At 39.0% G+C, this 17,500-nt stretch overlaps 3 protein-coding genes across 3 annotated transcripts in view; 1 reads left to right on the forward strand and 2 right to left on the reverse strand.

Annotated features, from left to right (window-relative positions):
- The window catches only part of LOC137969388 (RNA polymerase-associated protein CTR9 homolog), a 61,538-nt gene extending 51,534 nt beyond the window's left edge, over window positions 1-10,004 (forward strand). The window contains exons 24-30 of the mRNA XM_068815602.1: window positions 1-20; window positions 194-334; window positions 1,753-1,871; window positions 2,507-2,560; window positions 6,158-6,310; window positions 8,300-8,539; window positions 9,814-10,004. The exon at window positions 1-20 is cut by the window's left edge and continues 116 nt beyond it. Of these exons, the coding sequence (XP_068671703.1) occupies window positions 1-20; window positions 194-334; window positions 1,753-1,871; window positions 2,507-2,560; window positions 6,158-6,310; window positions 8,300-8,539; window positions 9,814-9,856 (770 nt within the window). The 3' untranslated portion in view covers window positions 9,857-10,004. The remainder of the gene's footprint in view (window positions 21-193; window positions 335-1,752; window positions 1,872-2,506; window positions 2,561-6,157; window positions 6,311-8,299; window positions 8,540-9,813) is intronic.
- LOC137971252 (uncharacterized) overlaps window positions 1-17,500 on the reverse strand; it is a 251,111-nt gene that overhangs the window by 202,919 nt on the left and 30,692 nt on the right. The window lies entirely within an intron of this gene.
- On the reverse strand, window positions 11,010-13,624 carry LOC137969389 (lysoplasmalogenase TMEM86A-like). The gene is made up of 2 exons (XM_068815603.1): window positions 13,488-13,624; window positions 11,010-12,348 (listed from the first exon to the last, which is right to left on the reverse strand). The coding sequence occupies exons 1-2, from the start codon at window positions 13,563-13,565 to the stop codon at window positions 11,626-11,628; spliced, it is 801 nt and encodes a 266-aa protein (XP_068671704.1). The 5' UTR covers window positions 13,566-13,624; the 3' UTR covers window positions 11,010-11,625.

The following is a 17,500-nucleotide window of genomic DNA, read 5'->3' on the forward strand; positions in this document are numbered from 1 at the left end:
GGAAGAAGGAAGAAGAGGAGGTAAAAACTCAACAATCAAGGGAATATACTGTAGTTTATCTAATCAACTCTTACAGTGCCATTAGGGTTATACATGTACACTGTAGCGCGTGCCTTCTCTTTAATTTACATGTAAAATGCCACATGTCTGCACAGTTCCTTGTTGTTATTACAGGTTTTTCATTTTTTTGTAGAAACTCAAAAGAGAGCAGAGGGAACAGCAAGAAAAAGAACTTCAGGAGAAACGTCAACAGTTCAAAGAAGCTACTAAAAACGTGTTGTTTTTTGCACCAGAGGAACTAGCTCCAAAGGAGAAGCCATCTAAAGGAAAGAAAGTAAGATGTTAACATGCCCTGTTTTAATTTACATGCAATAACGTTTTCTCGCTGGATAAGATTAGAAGTGTTTAATGAAGGCCCTTATGCCCATTAAGGTGGCTGAACACAGTTTTTGATACCTATGTCTCATTTACTTTTTTCTCTAAAACCCTTGATCCTTTGGTCACCAAAAATGGTAGCAAGCAAGTTAATAACACAAACTTTGGTTTTTTGATAGTTCAGCTGACGTATATGCCGTTGCCATGGCAACATAAGGCCTTATTTGCAGGAAATCTGGTCATTAGATTTTCTCTATAATTTGCATACAACAAGCTTGTAACAATGCTCACAAGTTAACTCTATTTTTAATTAATAATATTTGACAGAGAGATCTTTAATTATCCCTTGTTGAAGGTTCGCTGGAATATCTAGAATTTCCTCTGTTAAAGTTCTTTTTTTTTCAATACTCCAGGTTCCTAAACTATTTTCGTGCCAAATTTTGTTAAATTCTAAGGAGTGGTTCACAAGAAATAGGCATATTTCTGAGAAAGCTATTCCGCATTCAATGGCAATTTTTTAACTTACTACGCATGCACTGCATTTACATGGGTTCTTTAGATAACAAAGAAAAATCTGTGAATTGCGGAGTTCTTTGCATCGTTACCTTTTCTAACATACATTTCTCAAAAAAGACTAAAACCATCAAAACACTTTATTCAATTATGAGGAAAAATAGTACAGATAGCGGAAGCATTGGGCAAATAAAATGATTGCTGTATTGAAGCCTGTTTATTTTTTGCAATCCTTGCACACGCCCCATCGCATTAGCAAGAGCGCTCACGAAAACTGTGTTCGGCCACCTTAAATGTGTAAAACTTGGCAACGTTTTCTGAGTGTCCCTCGCATTAACAAAGAACTGTCACAATGCAAATCAGTCTGATGTCAAAATGATATTAAACCCATTCCTCTTCTTTGTGCAGTCGTATATCAAATTAAAACTAGTTTTCCACTTTTTAGGAGCCTCTAAAACAGTAACTTAAAAGTTTGTAGGAGAGAGTTTAGCGAACAAAGGAATTAGTGTTTAAGACAAGTGGCTATTGTGCTGAGAATTGTTGAATGTTAAGGGATTTTCAACTGAAGGTGATAGACACTTTGAGTGATAACCAATAATGGTCACTTCCTATCTTTGGTTATTGAAGACTCAACAAAAAGCAGAGCAGTAGACGTCATTTTTGCACCAGATTATTAAATTTTGTTCGACCATCTCAAATGTGTCATGTAACAATTAAACATAATGTGTGGCATCAAATAAACATAAAAAGAACTATTCTTATATTCTTGTTTTGTTTTTTTAATTCTATTTCCTCTAAGATTTCAAGTTCATTTGCCTATTCATTCTCCTCAGCATTAAGTTTCTCCATTTTTTTGTCCTGTAGAAAAAAACAGCAGACGATTTTATTGCAAGCAATGATGAAGAAAGTGAAGAAGAAGGTGATATGGATGTAGAAGGAAAAAAAGAAAAGAAGAAATCAAAAGTCAAACCAGAGAAAAAACGGTAGGCAGAGCTTTGCTGATGACACTCAAGTTAAAGCAAAATAAGTAATGTGTTAAACCTTAGCATTAGCAGGAATGCGAAGAAAGATTTTTGCATACAAACATGTTTAAACTTGGAGCAGTGCTAATTTGTAGACAATGTGCTAATGTGTAGAGAAGGACAGAGAATATTCAAGTACCTAGCTTGCAAGTATGAAGAACACTAACAGTGAGGTTACCTCAAGGGCTGTGGTTAATAGCAGTTTGCCATTTTTCCATACTCCCACTTACATTACAGGTGCCATTAACATGTCATTTTCACATGTGAAAAGATCACTGATTGCTATGGTTACAATCATATGAAAATTGCGCCTTTCAATGTCTTTCGTGAAGTTATTTAGTATTTCACTGGTGTTTATATAATAAATAGAATATTCCATGGTCGCTTGAAGGTACGAAATTTCTCTTCTGGTGTGAACACTCTAAGAGAAATTTGTATCTCCGCGTGGCCATCTATATATTTGAAGTGGAATTGATAAAAGAGAGATGTGATCCATCCTCTCACTTCTCCGGACAATTTAAGCACTTGCCTCATATAGATGTGACCTGAAAAATTCAGGTGGCTTTAAGGTGTTCATACATGGATATCTTTATTAGGAGGAAAAAACGAATCAGAGAGGAAGATGACGAAAATGCCCCAAAGAAAAAGAGGTCTGTGCCAAATAATAGTTTTAACTTAAGTTCAATAAAGAATCTCCATAATGCAATCATCATTTGTAGAAATTCTTTTGGCATAACCCAGAATCTTTTTTCCCCCAAAACTGTGTTACACGCCAAGGAATATCTGCAGAGGAGGTTCGTATGGTACAATGTTCCAGATAGGTTTTAAGAAAGTGTGGCTTCAGGAAATCTGACTGGATCAATCTTTTTAAAAAACCATGATTTTACGTACACATTTTGTATTATTTGTCAGGTCAGGCATCTTGCTTTTACCTAACTCCTGTTTCAATGTTGAAGACAGTTTTAAAGTGCACCTAACCCCTAATTTTTTTTGTTAGCCATCAGAATATTCTTTTGTTTGTGATCACATTGATGAAAAAATTATAGTTCTGTTATTTCCTTAGTTTTCTATGAATTTTCAATTTGGTTCATCGCCGAGTTTGCAGGAGATTGGGTCTGAGTCTGGTGTGCGACATCAGCTGGGGAAGCGATTTTCACACAGAGAGATGCTGAGAGAGCAAAGAGGAGGTCGGAAAAGTTTGTCTAGAATATGCCCAATAGGCGTGTTGCTGCAAATTTTCTCCAACATTCACTTGAGTTTTTCATTTTCTTTGAGCTCCTTTTCTTATGCTTCATCAGCCATCATCTCATCGGCATAAGCCAGGTCACAGCTATCCAGAGTTTCTTTGCTTTTACTTGGCATCACTGGTGTCATTTGCACATCACTATCTTCTTCTTCATTGTCATAGTCCAGGAGACAACAAATATCAGGGTCCTCTGGCTTGATGGAATAATCCGAATCTGTATTGCTTGATGAAATTTTAGTTTTGCTGATTTTAAAATGATTTATGTGCCTGAAGGTCAAATTAAAGAGATTTTAAGACCAGAAACTTCCAAGGAACACCAGTTGATCACACAAGTGTCTCAAAAGTGAAGCAATAGACCTCTTTACAGTTGTGTTTAGTTACCTGGCCCTTAAATGAAAGTGAGGCTGGTGTTGACCTTGTTATGATACAGACCTCCCTCCTTTCGTTATGTTAATGATGTTTTTGTCATGCTAATTAGTAATTTACATAAGAAAGGCAGTGAGGTTTCTATCAAAACAAGGTCAACTCCAGCCTCACTTTCATTCACAGGCCAGGTAACTAAGCACACAACTGTAAAATGGACTATTGGCTTCCCTAGGTGATGTCACAAATACAATAGGTTTCAGATCTTCTTTCACATGGCTTTGAACCAACTCCAAACATTCGCAGACTTACGAGTATTTGATGGATTTACTTAACTCTGTTTTTAAATCTACACCAAATTTTGCATTCTTTTTGAAAATAAATAGAAAAAGAATTGGTGTTAGGGGGCACTTTAAACTTGCATGTAATGCCGGAAAGCAGGTTCATCATTGTCCTTTTTCTCTGGGGGTTTTGCAAATTTGGAGAGATGGTTCACTGTTTTGAGGCCTATTCTATTATGGCTGGTTCAGTCTACTTAGACCTCAGAACTAGTGTCTTTGCTTTGGACACACATGCTTGATGGATTGGGTAAGAGCGTGCATTATTTTGCCTCCCTCCCATGAGGCCTGGGCTTGATTTCCAGGCTTGGCATCAAATGTGATTTGAGTTTGTTGGTTTTCTCCAGGTACATGTACTGTGGTTTTTCCCCCTCCTCAAACAACCAACCTTGGTTTTGCTTTGAGTTGATAGTTTGATTTCTGTACAGTGTCCCCAATTAGTGTTTGAGCATTTAATACAGGTTTGTTATCATTTATTATTGGGAGGCGTGGTGGCCTCATGGTTAGTGTGCTCGACTCCGGATCGAGTGGTCCAGGTTTGGGCCCTGGCTGGGGACATTGTGTTGTGTTCTTGGGCAAGACACTTTACTCTCATGGTGCCTCTCTCCACCCAGGTGTATAAATGCGTACTGGCAAATTTAATGCTGGGGGTAGTCTTCCTGTTCCAAGTAATGCCGCCTTCTGTAACAGTTCAACTGTAACAGGTTAAGTCTGCTACGAGCCTAGAAGGCCCACCAGGCCGGCACTTATCTCCGGTTTCTGTAGCATGAAGCGACTAGGAGTATTTCTACTCCCCCCTGGATGGGATGCTAGTCCATCGCAGGGTTATCCCCAGCATTTTTGCCGGTACCCATTTATACACCTGGGTGGAGAGAGGCACCGTGAGAGTGAAGTGTCTTGCCCAAGAACACAACACAATGTCCCTGGTCAGGACTCGAACCTGGACCACTCGATCCGGAGTCGAGCACACTGACCATGAGGACACTGCGTCTCCAGCAACTGTAACAGTGGCACCAATAATTATTGTTTTCAATTGTTCTTTAACCCATTGACTCCCAGGGGTTCCCCGTTGACAAGTAAAATCATCTGGTGTTCGAAAGTCAAATACTAAGTATGGCTGGTTCAGGCCAGCTTGGGAGTCAAAGGGTTAAGATTTTTTCTGAATCATGACAAGTGCAACTACTACCAAAGGCACAACATAAGCCTTATTATTATTATTATTATTATTATTATTATTATTATTATTATTATTATTATTATTATTATTATTATCATCATCTATACTATCACAGTCTTTGCTGGAGTTCTTTTAGTGCATTAGCCGGGCGCAAACCATTCACCTGGGGCACCACCACTCAAGTCAATCTTTCTGTTCAGATACTTACCACCTTTCTGAGGATTCATGCAGATCCCAGGATGCAGATCTTTTGAATCTCTGTCACAGAAGCACTCTTTGCTACTTTCTCGATGTTTTCTACCATTCTTTTTTTTACTGTGCCAAGCGCACCAACAACTACAGGGATCACTATGGTTTTCATCTGCCACATTCTCTGTATTTCAACTTCTAAATCTTTATACTTGCTTTTCTTTTCGATTTCCTTCAATGCAATGTTCCTAACTGATGGGACAGTCATATCAATCAGTTTACAGGTGGTATTTACTGAATCTTTAACAATGATGTCAGGTCTGTTCGCTGTTATAGTTCTATCAGTATTGAATGGCATGTACCACATGATGGTGAGGTTGTTGTCTTTATTATGCATCACAGTCTGTAATCTTGAGATCATGATCTTTACAGATACTCCAATGGAGATATGCTGCAGCATTGTTGTGCGTGGTGATGTACTCTGTTTTGGCTAAGACCTCACATCCAGATACAATAAAATTATGGTGCACTGTCTCTTCATGTTGCAAACACATTCTGCATTTGCTCTCCACTTGCTGGCCACATATTACTTTCTGGAAGTTTCTGGTGTTTATTGCTTGATCTTGAGCTGCCACAAGTAGTCCCTCTTTTTCTCCTTTCAGATTGCTTGACAACCATTTGTTGGTGGTGATTGTGTCTACGTGGGGCTTCTCTAGGATCTTGGGATATTGGCCATGCAAAGCTTTGTCTTTCCACTTTTCTTCTCTCATTGATTTCTTCTTAGACTTGAATATGTGTTTCAGGGCCAGAGCATTTTCTGAGGCAGATTTATCTTCTCTGTTCTCAAGATTATTGGAATCAACTTTACTGCTGATAGAATGCTTAAATACAAAATTGCAATGCAGATAATTATTTTCAACTGTTTTCTCTTTAGAAGTCGTAAGCCTAAAGGAGAACCAAAAAAGAAGAAATCTGGAGAAGAGAGGCTAGGATCAAAGCAAAAAATGAAAGTCAAGTCCAAGGCATTTGTGTCTTCTGACGAAGATTCTTCAGATTCTGAAACTGAGAAATTGAAGATTGCTGATGTGTAAGTCTTGAGTAATGGCATTAATAATCATTACAGCATGGTCATTCGTAGTGCCTTGTATCTTGTGATTGGAGTGTAATGAAAGGGATTGCATTGGAGGACAACATTTCTTGTTTACTTGATAGCTTGATTGCTTCAGGAGTAGTTCTCTTGATTCTTCCACTCATCTGTGTCAGGAAATTCCGATGTATAAAAGATCTTTCCTGCGGCATCCATTTACACAACACGTCTCGCATATTTTTATCTACTCCAACCTTGGATGTGGATATCTAGACAACCAATCAGAATATTAAAAAAGCCTGACACTTTCGTTGATTGGTGGCTTGTGAATAACACTGTGCAGTCATTTTGCGCGTATATTACCGGCTCCTGACACTTACGAAAAGGAAAAATGGTTAAACTATATTTTTATCGTACACTACATTTACTAAGCTTGCTTCAGATGTATAGTTTGTTAGGATTTTATTGAAACTAGTGCGTATATGAACATTTTACCGAAGGACACCTGCGAAGGTGGGAAGTAACGTTAAAGCCAGATTTTCTGAAAATTTTCACCCCTGGCAGAAAACGCCAGGGTGCTTCATGCTTTGGTCTTAGTGTCTGCCCCCAAAACTGTCAGTGAGTACCAACAGTGGAAATGTTGCGACATTTATTGATGAAGTATATTAAATAAGTAGTACTACATGTATGCTGATTCTTGACAAGGAAAGTCATATTGCAGTTGCATATTTACTTGCAGGCAATGCAAAAAATAAAATCCATACCAACCTTATTGGGAAATTCTTCTAAATCTATATTCCCAAGGATCATTATTACTCTGTGAGCAAGAAAGCTGTCGTTTAAGTGGAACATGTAAATAAAAAGCAGCTAAACACAACCAGCACATGATAAATGCTGAAGAATATTCTATTTTAAGGACGTTTGCGTGAAAATTTTCTAACATTGATTTTTTTCTGCAAATTTTACAATTGAAAGATGATGAGTTAGAGATGTCAGAAATGTAAAAAAACTTCGTTTTGGAGAGAACTTGCCCGGAAGAACACCCTAAATCTGAAAAAGTCCGGCTTCTTTAGCGAATAAGGCCACAGTGTCTGTAAGCCCAAAAATACTGCAATTGCATCTTTGAAGTGAAATGCTCTCTACCAAACTTTGTTTAAGTGGACCCATTAAGTGAATTTAGTTAACTGTTGAGGTTCCTTGAAGAACAAGTTGGCGTTTAGCGACCATAGTTTCATGCGCCTTGCAGCTGCAAGGTGGCAGGATTCCATGTCCCGAGGACAGAAATCTTGAAACTTTTCTAACTTCCCACATTGATTTTTTGTTCATTTTTGGACAATGTGGAGATAATTGTAAATAAAATCTGTTTCTGAAAAGAAAAGTAGGGGTCACCGAACATCCAAGATCATTAAATCCAAGCAAAGCTATGTCAATGGCCATCTGCCCTATCATTTTTCATTTTAGCACTTAGCGCGCGCTCAATGCATGACGTGGCATGTGAATTTGCGTGCGCTGTAAGGATGCGCAGTAGCAATGGGCGCAAACATCCTTAAGTTAAGCTTTGAGACTCTTGGTGTCCCGTATAATTATTACCTGCATGGCATTGTTATTTACTTCACTCAGCTTCAATACAGGATTTGATTTGGCTTGCTTTGATAATTAATTTTAACCAAAAGGTCTACCCATAATTTGTGCTTTACTCATTTAGTTAATTTATCCTTTAAAAGTATGGTAGTTTGAAAACTCTCTAATACATAAACCAAATCAGCTAACTCATGTTGTAATCAATCCAAATCTCTCAGGGTTAAGACACCGTGTGTATTTGCATTATAATGTAGCATTCACATTTAAATGATATGGAAATACTTGGGACAAAATTTATATTCCTAAAAGGTTTGAATTGGGTACAACATTGAGTTGGCCAATGTGGTCTATTCTTTTTCTTCAAAAGGAAGGAAGTGTTTGATGATCAATAAGTATGTTTATTTCTAGTGTAAGTGATGAAAACGTGAGTGACAAGTCAGAAGGAGAGAAAAGTGGAGATGAAGAAAACATAGATGAAGCCACCAAAGAGCAAGAGAGTGAAGCAGAAGACAAACCCCATGGTGGAAGGAAAAGAATACTATCCAGCGATGAAGATGAAGACGATGATATTGAAGCCAATGATGAAGAGGAAAAGGCTGAGGATGATCAGCAACCAACTAAAAAGAAAAGCAAGAAGCTTCTAAGCTCGTAAGAACAATAAATTATGATCTCTTAAATTATTAACCACCAAACTTATTTATCTGACTTGTAGTTCTGCAAGGATCAGTTAAAACTATTGGCCAGAATGGCACATAATGACACATGGAATGGCTTATGGCAGGTTTTTTCAGTCGGTGGATTGGCTCTTCTCAGTGTTAGAAGATCACAACTGGCAAAGAAGTACCTAAAGAACTGATAATTAATTTTGGGGATTGAAGCTCTTTTGTATTCAAAGTGACATCCAAACATCACTGATGCTAAGACAAACCTGACATCATTTCTCTCCACTGAAAAGTAATATGCAGGCTCTGTCCTTAAAAGTGTGTATGTGAAAATGCCACAGACTCAAGTGAAGCCATGGGATGAAGGGATGAAGAACCTTTGATGAGCAACAGCATCAGGAACTACTTTTTTGTGCAGAACCCAGGGATAGAGAAAAATCTCTGACCTGGTTGGGAACACAGATTTTACTATTCAGCTATTGGTTGTCTTGGGAGGCGCAGTGGCCTCATGGTCAGGGTGCTCGACTCCGGGTCGAGTGGTCCGGGTTCAGGTCCTGGCTGGGGACATTGTGTTGTGTTCTTGGGCAAGACACTTTACTCTCATGGTGCCTGTCTCCACCCAGGTGTATAAATGGGTACCAGTGAATTAATTTAATGCTGGGGGTAACCCTGTGATGGACTAGCATCCCATCCAGGGGGGAGTAGAAATACTCCTAGTCGCTTCATGCTACAGAAACCGGAGATAAGCGCTGGCCTGGTGGGCCTTCTAGGCTCGTAGCAGACTTTACCTATTGGTTGTCGTGGATAAGGAAATGATTAATTTCCAGAGCAGCAAATGTGTAGAGCAATATGTTTTATTGGTATATTTACATACTGTGATTATTAAAAATTCTCTGCATTGATTGGTTGCACTTGAGGTGATTATTTAACAATTAGATGGGTCAATAGCCCATGAGGCTAAGGCGAAGGGTCTAATTGTTTTAGCATCACCCAACTAGTCGGATAGAAAAGGCAATAACAAAGTTAGCAAATGCAAGTTAAGAAATATTGATTTGGGAATAAAACGAAAGAAAGCGTCATGCTTTTCCCTACTCTAGGACTATTACTAATAGTCCTCTAGTAGCATAGCCAATCAAAATGCAGGATTTGCATCTCTTGACTTCACCTTTGGCAAATAATCATTAAAATAATTAATACTGATAAAAAAACACCTTACTTTCTGTAGGCATCTTTCGTTTGACGTGAATTATGTTTCCACAGGTCAGAATCAGAGGATGAAGACTTGGATCCAGCAGACTCATAACGCTGCTGTGGCTGTTCTTTATTAATTGTAACACTGCCAAAAAAGCTCGACAATGTTACTCTATGTTGTACAGAATAAAAACGAAAAAGTGCCAAATTTGTCTGCCCAGTGGTGGGGACATCAGGTTTTTTTTTTTTTTTTTTTTTTTCACATATAGTATTTACAACATGTCCCGTTTTTCATACAAAACACCCAGTTTCTTGTTTCATTGCAAAACTTTGTATGATGATTACAATAATTTACTTCCAGCAGCAAACTACTGGTCTTTGCTTTGCTTTGCTTTGCTTCCTATTAAAAATTTATACACAAAATTGCAACAGCAGATGTGGAGAATTTCTTGTTTTCTGCAGAAGGCTCTGCTTGGATTATTGTACAAATAAAGATTATGTCATTAATTTTTGTATTCTGTTTGGTGTTGGGCCTCAATGTTGAAAGGTTTCACCCTGACACAGCCCCTATTGACAAATAATTGTCTGGTATAAGAGTAAAATCTTAAATTGTCTCTTGGAGGGGGGGAAGGGTTCAAGAAGATTTAGTTTTTAAGAGGTCAAAGTTGTTGTTACAAATTAAATTTACAATGTTGTGGAGAAGTGAGCATAAATAGCATGGATAAATCCAATTGTTCAATGAGAGCACACCTACACCAATATGTCCCTGGTACTGTACACAATGTCCATAGTGGTGTAGCAGCTCTCGTAAGGTGCCACATACCCCCCCCCCCCCCTCCCCCAATCATGTCCATAGGCAAGCTGCTTCTGTCGTTAAGAGTCATTGTTTCATAACTTATGTACTACCTTGCAAGAGCTGTAAAATCACCTGTGTGAGAATGATGTGTTGAGAGTTTTGAATCAGCTCTCTTAGGTTTTGAGCGATGCTATTTTAGGGGCAGGACTGTCAAGGATTGTTGCCATGGCAACACACGGTGCCATAAAACTAACTAATGGCCCTTTTAACAATCCTGCCCTCAACTTATCCATTTCTTGCCTTGCGGACTACAAATGTAAAATTTTGAAGAACTATTCTCACATGCTCATTAGTTGTAGGAAACCCATTGAGCCTCCTTTTAAAGGAAAACCACTGTCTGGTATGGTATACATTTTTTGCATACAAGCAAGTAACAATTAAATTGCCATAGATGACATCATACTAAGTTTAAACAGATTTTTGCACAAATTTTAATCACCCTTATTCAAGCCGCATTTCTATCATACCAAAATAGCCATCAAAGAAAGAAAAATTATTTTAAATATACAACTTGTTCTGTTACAAAACGTTTGGATTTCCATTGCACAAACTTAATAATCACCCTTGTTCACACTGCATTTATACAATACCAAAATAGTCTTGCACATAATTTTTGACTATGTAACACTTGTCCTGTTACAAAAGATTATAATGTTTATGACATTAATATTAATTTTGTGTTGATTGATGCAAAATATTTAAAATGACATTGGAAAGTTTTTCACACTGTTAATAGCTACACAAAGTTACAAAACCTATCAAAAATTTCAGTTGTGGAATTCCGAGGATCACCCACATTATGTTAGAACCAACGCCCAAAAAAAAATCCACTGACAAAGTTCATATAATGACACAAGTTTGTTTGGTTAAACATCATAAAATGTTCAAGTCTGAATAAGATCCAACAATAATGATTGAGTACATGCTGAAGAATCAGTCATGAATGATAAAATGATCAAGTCTTGCCCTAATAAACCCCCAAAACAACACTTTGCCAAAAAAGAAAGATGCAATATCTAAAATCACTAGCCTTTTTTACAGCTTTTCATTCTAAGATTGTACTCCTCCTCAACATTAAAAGCTGACATGGCAATGCCCATCTGTCCACCATAATAAGTGGTCATAATCAAAGCTCTCTCCCATGGGATGGGAAAACAGAATTTGTTCAAAGCAATGAGATTGTCTGAGATGTAAAACATGACAGCACCAAAGCAAGCACTTATTCTTGTCCATCGGCATAATCCATTCTCCTCTATTTGATTCTGGACACAGACAATTGACCGCCACAACATGCTAGTAATGACAATCCCATAGACCAGCACAGCAATTACCAGCATGCCTTTTAGTCCAGGATAGCAAATGTAGTAGACAAAGAGTCCAGGAAAGAGACACAAAATCAGTAGGGGAACATTTCTCAGCTGAAATGGCTGGAATCCAAAAGCTCTAATATATAAGATATGTGCAATGCCAAAAGCAATCATTCCATGGATAAAGTACATATTCTTCCAGACAAGGCAGACATCTCCTATCCCTGAGAAAATAAGGCCCAGGAGAATATGCCGGCTGTAGTAGTGCTTTTTGTCCAGACTGATTCCCTGGAAGCCAACAAATCCACCCAAGCAAATAATGGGCAGAATTTTTAATATGGCAGCATAGACAGTTGGTTTCTCTGTTTCTGGAAGCCGTGCCACAAAATAAACGCATACAGCCTTCAGAAATGGAACAAGTTTGGGTCCAATACTTTTAACCTTTGAGGGAAACAAAGCGTTTTCTTTTACTAACAATAAATCTGGGTATGTTTTCTATTTTCGTGATTCCATGATACATCACTTGTGCACCACCTACACATTTCAAGCACATTATGGAAGTGGTCAAAACTACTAAACTTGAACAGGACCCACCAAACCACAAAATAGATGGTGGTGTCGTCTGCACCCCCCTTGCTTAACGTCAAAAGATGGTGTCTATATTGCATAGCCACCCCTCTATCCAGCAGTAAACCACTACGGTGGTAAAAGACTACAGTGAGATTCAAACCTCACTTTTCTTGTTTGTCTAGTAATGCCGACTCTTGCTACCTGAATATTCCTGTGTCAACTCAAATTTAAAAGCCAATAAAATGTTGTCGGTAATCTTCATGTGATAAGTTCGAAGATAGGTGGTGTCTTTGAGAACCCCCCTACCCCAAAGGTGGGTCCTGTTCGAGTATAGTAGTTTTGACCGGTTCCCTTATAATTAAGACGCAATCATTCGCGTCTCACCCATTTAATACATTTCCTCCACACCGTCATCTTTACCCCCGCCAAGCCCACAAATTTCTCACCCAAAAGAAGAGTGGGGAAAAAAGGTCGCGATCGCGACACAGTCTGTCGATTTTGAAGACAAACGTGTACCCTTTCCCTTGAACTGTATTTCGTTTATATGCATGCAAGCGTCCCCGCGATTATCATTCAACATTGTTAAAAACACATTTAGCCCGGGATAACGGCTGGCTTCCACTTGTGATGATATCAAGCTATGACCTGAAAATGAAATGACGGCTACGAATTGAGTTGAAATCAAAGACGTTTCGTAAATTTTGGGGGAAAAAACGCAATTTTCAGCGTGACTTCAGTTAATTTATATTAGGGGTCGTTGTCAAGAATACCAAATTGCATGACTTGCAATCATGAACTGAAATTTTTCCCGTTTTTCTCGGATAATTTGATTAAGAAACTGCAGCTAACCAGGAAACAAATGCAAACTTGAATGTACTAGCTCAAAAGACGAAATCAAAACAAAATTTAATATCACAGCATGCGCAGAATACCTAATTAACAGGAGGCCAAGGCGAAATGAACACTGAATAATAATTTCAGCTCTCAGATTTCTTAACTTCCATACTCACCACTTCGGTTCTGTCTAATCTGTATTGTAAAACATATGAGTCTACTCGATCAGCATGGTATCTTTCGTCCAATTTCATCTTTGCGTAATAACGCGTTTCTGTTGCGTGGCGAGCAAAATGCTGGTATTGTTGTTCGCGTGACGTCACGAGAACAACTCAACGTATTAAAACACCCACACACTCCTATACACACCACTTCAGAAAATGATTAAAACAATTATTCCGTGAGAGCGAGGTGGATGAGAGGCCAGTGGCGAATGGGATTTTTTTTTCATACAACTTTTGAAATTTTTACAAAACGATCGGAAGTTGTTTCAATATAATAATAACGACTTGCGCACTGCAGCGAAGATTGGCCGTATTTATACTAGTGGACGTCTAAAGCCCTGGCCAAACGGGAAATGTTTGACGACCAAACATCATCAAACTACGGTGGCCCACAGCTGCCACGGCAAAACGTACTTTTCCACGGCAAAACTTACTTTTCTACGGTCAGGAATCGGGAGTAATTTGTCACATGCTGACTCCTTTTGGGAGGGGATTCATGTCGTAACTTCGGAAGGGAATCCAACTTCTGGGCTTTTCTTTTTCTTGATGGTGGGGTGATAATAGGGCCGTTTATACGAGAGAAAAGAAGCAGCGGCTTACTCTGGCCGCGGCGTACAAAATACGCGAAAGGAGCTATTTACACGAGTTTAAACTCCCCGGCCAGGATAAGCCGCGGCTTGAGCCGGGGCTTGAGAAAGCCGTGAACGCAGATTTTGTACCATTTTATACGGGGTGTTCGCGTCTTATGTAAGCCGCGGCCAGAGTAAGCCGCGGCTTATTTTCTCTCGTATAAACGGCCCTAATGTTTTGACTTCAAATATTACAGCAATTGTCTTCGGGCGCTCGATTTTCTTGATTACACTCGTTTGTTGATCTCTTAGGGTGCGTTCGATTTACCCTATTACGGAAGAAAAGTAGGTGCAGTGATGATTTGGCGTAGTTTTTAAAGGGGCTAGGTCACGCTTTTTTAGGTAATTTTGTTTAATTTTGTTAATTATGAGCTCTAAACGTCAAATTGGCAGAGCAAGAGTCTTTCGTTTGCAAAATCATGGCCACATAACAACTGAGAATGATTTTCCAGCTTTGTAAATGACATTTTGATACAGACTGATATAAATTTGAAAAAAAAGGTGGGCCGACGTATTTCAAATTTACCCAAATTCAATCAATTTCAGTCCTCTCCAGTTTTGTCCGTCAATGTCCCTTCTTAGCTTCCCTTTGTTTTGTTAGAGTTCTTCTATAGTTTTGAACAGTTATTTTGATGTTTTAGTTAATTCTGACTGGATGGACTGGGTCTCAATCTATCTCAACCTGACTCCGAGGGTTTTTCTCCGGGAACTCCGGTTTTCCTCCCTCAGCAAAATCGACTCACAGCCTATTCCATCAGTCTATGGTGCTGTGCTCAGCGGTGTCTGACATTTGCAGACTGCAGACTAACCCTAAATCACAATTATTGAAAGCTTTAAAACGGGTTCTTAGACTGAAATACTGTTTATCAGCGCGTTTTAAAATGGATGCTTAGACTTAAATACTGTACATCAGTACTATTTGTAGGCAGTCTGCAGTCTGCAGTCTGCGATCTGCAGTCTGCAAATGTCAGACACCGCGTGTTCAGGGGCCGAGCGCCTAGCCGGCAGCACAGCTCCTTCGGTCCGATCTCGTTGAGCCGCACCCTTAGCAATTCAGTCTCCGACTGCGAGTAAGGGCGTTTAGCAGGAAACGAAGGACCAACAATGGAAAGGCCATTATACTGTAACAGGAAAACGTGTAAATCGAGGAGCAGGTTATGGACTGGAAATTCCCAGCAGTTACATTTTCTACGGGAACAATGACATTCTATTCCATGGCTTAAAGAAAAGATTGAAAGCACTGGCATATTTCACATTGAATAGCGCCTGGGCAATCTATGCATTCTTCTGATGAAACTTTGTACTGACAGTCAGTATATCATTTTGGAACAGATCACTGTAACAATTAACGTAAACTGTTATTATCTGTCAGCAGTCCGGGGTAGCGTCATTAAAAATTGAACTTTTGTCACTTCTGAGTAGTGATTCACTAACGATCATACATGATTATGTTGGGTGGTCGCTTACCAGAAACAGAAAACAAAAGAATATGTCAAATTTCTGGCCTAAAAAGTGGTCGCGGTCGCTTTAGAAATTTGAGTGGTGGTCGCTTACGAGAGACTGAGCTCTGGGAACAGTATTTAACTGAGAGACAAAACGGTTGTTTACGAAGTGGTCGCTTACGGGAGGTGGTCGCTTACGAGAAGTGGTCGCTATGAGAGAGTTGACTGTATTATTTCTATGACCATTCGATCAGTGCTGAAACTGCCTAAAATTGCGTGACCTAGCCCCTTTATAAAGCAACTAGGATGTTGAAGATATGTTTAAATTCCATTTTAGTAGGTGTTTGTCAATTTCCTCGTGAATCTCTGTAAAAGCGAAGGATTTCTCACTTCAAATCTATGTATTCCTATTCCGGAATAAGGCCAATACTTATGGAAAAGCATTTTACCACACGGAAATGAAAAATTTCGTCTCAGAACCCCCGTTCTAAAAACATGCAGGAAAATAGCTAATATCTAAAACATATATCAGTTTATTTCAAATCGAGACAATTGCTTCCCAAATACTTACAGCAGTAACCATTCACACGTGCCCTTCAACGACTCTTTTTTCTCATTTTTCAAAACTGAATTTGGGTGGACGTCAATCAATCAATTTAGCTTCGAAAAATGAAAACAAAATCGTTGAGGGGCGTGTCTGACTGATAACCGCTGTAAGCTCAGATAACGGTTTCGCCTCAAGTTCACAAGAATTCACTGTTCATGATCACAAAATACTTATTATTATTTCTTTTTGGCAGTCGATTGGAAATTATACAGCCCTTGTCAGTTGTTATTGATTAAATAGAAGAGACTGGTCCTGTCTTAAATAGCTTTAAATAGCAGTCCACGCGGATCTTCGTAGAAGCCACGTAAAAAGAAATTATCTGGCATACCAATTTCATTTCATTAAAGAAGCCAACTCTAAGAAGAAGATTGTTGGATATGAATGCAATTCTTATACAACAGTAATGTCAACGACATCCCAGTCGTGCTTGCAATTGACTTCATTATATATACAATATGCATATCTTTTTCCTAAAACATGGACTAAATTTAAACTTTTCTTTGCATGCATGCTAGCTCTTCCGCGCTGTTACGGTGTTCGACCTGACTAGAAGCCACTACAAGGCTTTTCGTTTTTCCTTTTTGTTTGCCTGAGGTAGTTAAGGGACCTATCACAATAGCATGGTACAAATTCAGAGAATGATTAAAAATTGACCTATGTCAATAGAAAAACCATTGGAACTTAATTTCAGCTGCTGACTCGGAGCGAGACAGCCTGAAGAAACTCCTTTTTCCCTGTTGTAAAGTGTGACTATTCCACCCAGAAAAATGACGAATCATACGCATATATACGAGTGCAGCCAGAGAGAGTCTAGTTGGACTCACGGTCAACAGATAGCTAACAGATCGGAATGGAAAATGATCTCTCTTAACACAAATACACTGGGTCTGTTCTCGATCTTCCAGCGCTTCACTCTATACTGGGCGCAATAAGTGTCACAACTTTCTTGATAAAAAAAATTAAATGCATTCGATCAGTGCCTAAAAGAGAAAATGTTGTGAAAAGTGCTGATGGATTATGACTTAGTTCACAGTACATATATCATGGCCTCCTTCTGCCTTGCAGGCAATGGATTATTAGTATAGGCACTTAGGCTCGTGACTACAAAGACCGATTCTGGAGCTGCAAGGCCTGTAGCAGTGTAAAAACTGCCTAAATTATCGCGTTCGACGCGTTGAAGCCTTCTTCCTCTGTCTCTTCTCCACCCAGGTCCTCACTCTCTCTGCCTCTTCCCGTTTGCAGCCCGTCTCTACAGCTACCCTCGACTTAATACGGTCGCCATTCCGA

Source organism: Montipora foliosa, chromosome 9 (assembly GCF_036669935.1).
Source record: "Montipora foliosa isolate CH-2021 chromosome 9, ASM3666993v2, whole genome shotgun sequence".
Lineage (NCBI taxonomy): Eukaryota > Metazoa > Cnidaria > Anthozoa > Scleractinia > Acroporidae > Montipora > Montipora foliosa.

Bases quoted from the DNA above. Each gene is read 5' to 3' on its own strand.
- LOC137969389 (XM_068815603.1), bottom strand. From the start codon at position 13,565: ATGAAATTGGACGAAAGATACCATGCTGATCGAGTAGACTCATATGTT. The intron at 12,349-13,487 runs GTGAGTATGGAA...TTTCCCTCAAAG, and splicing joins GATTAGACAGAACCGAAGTG to GTTAAAAGTATTGGACCCAA.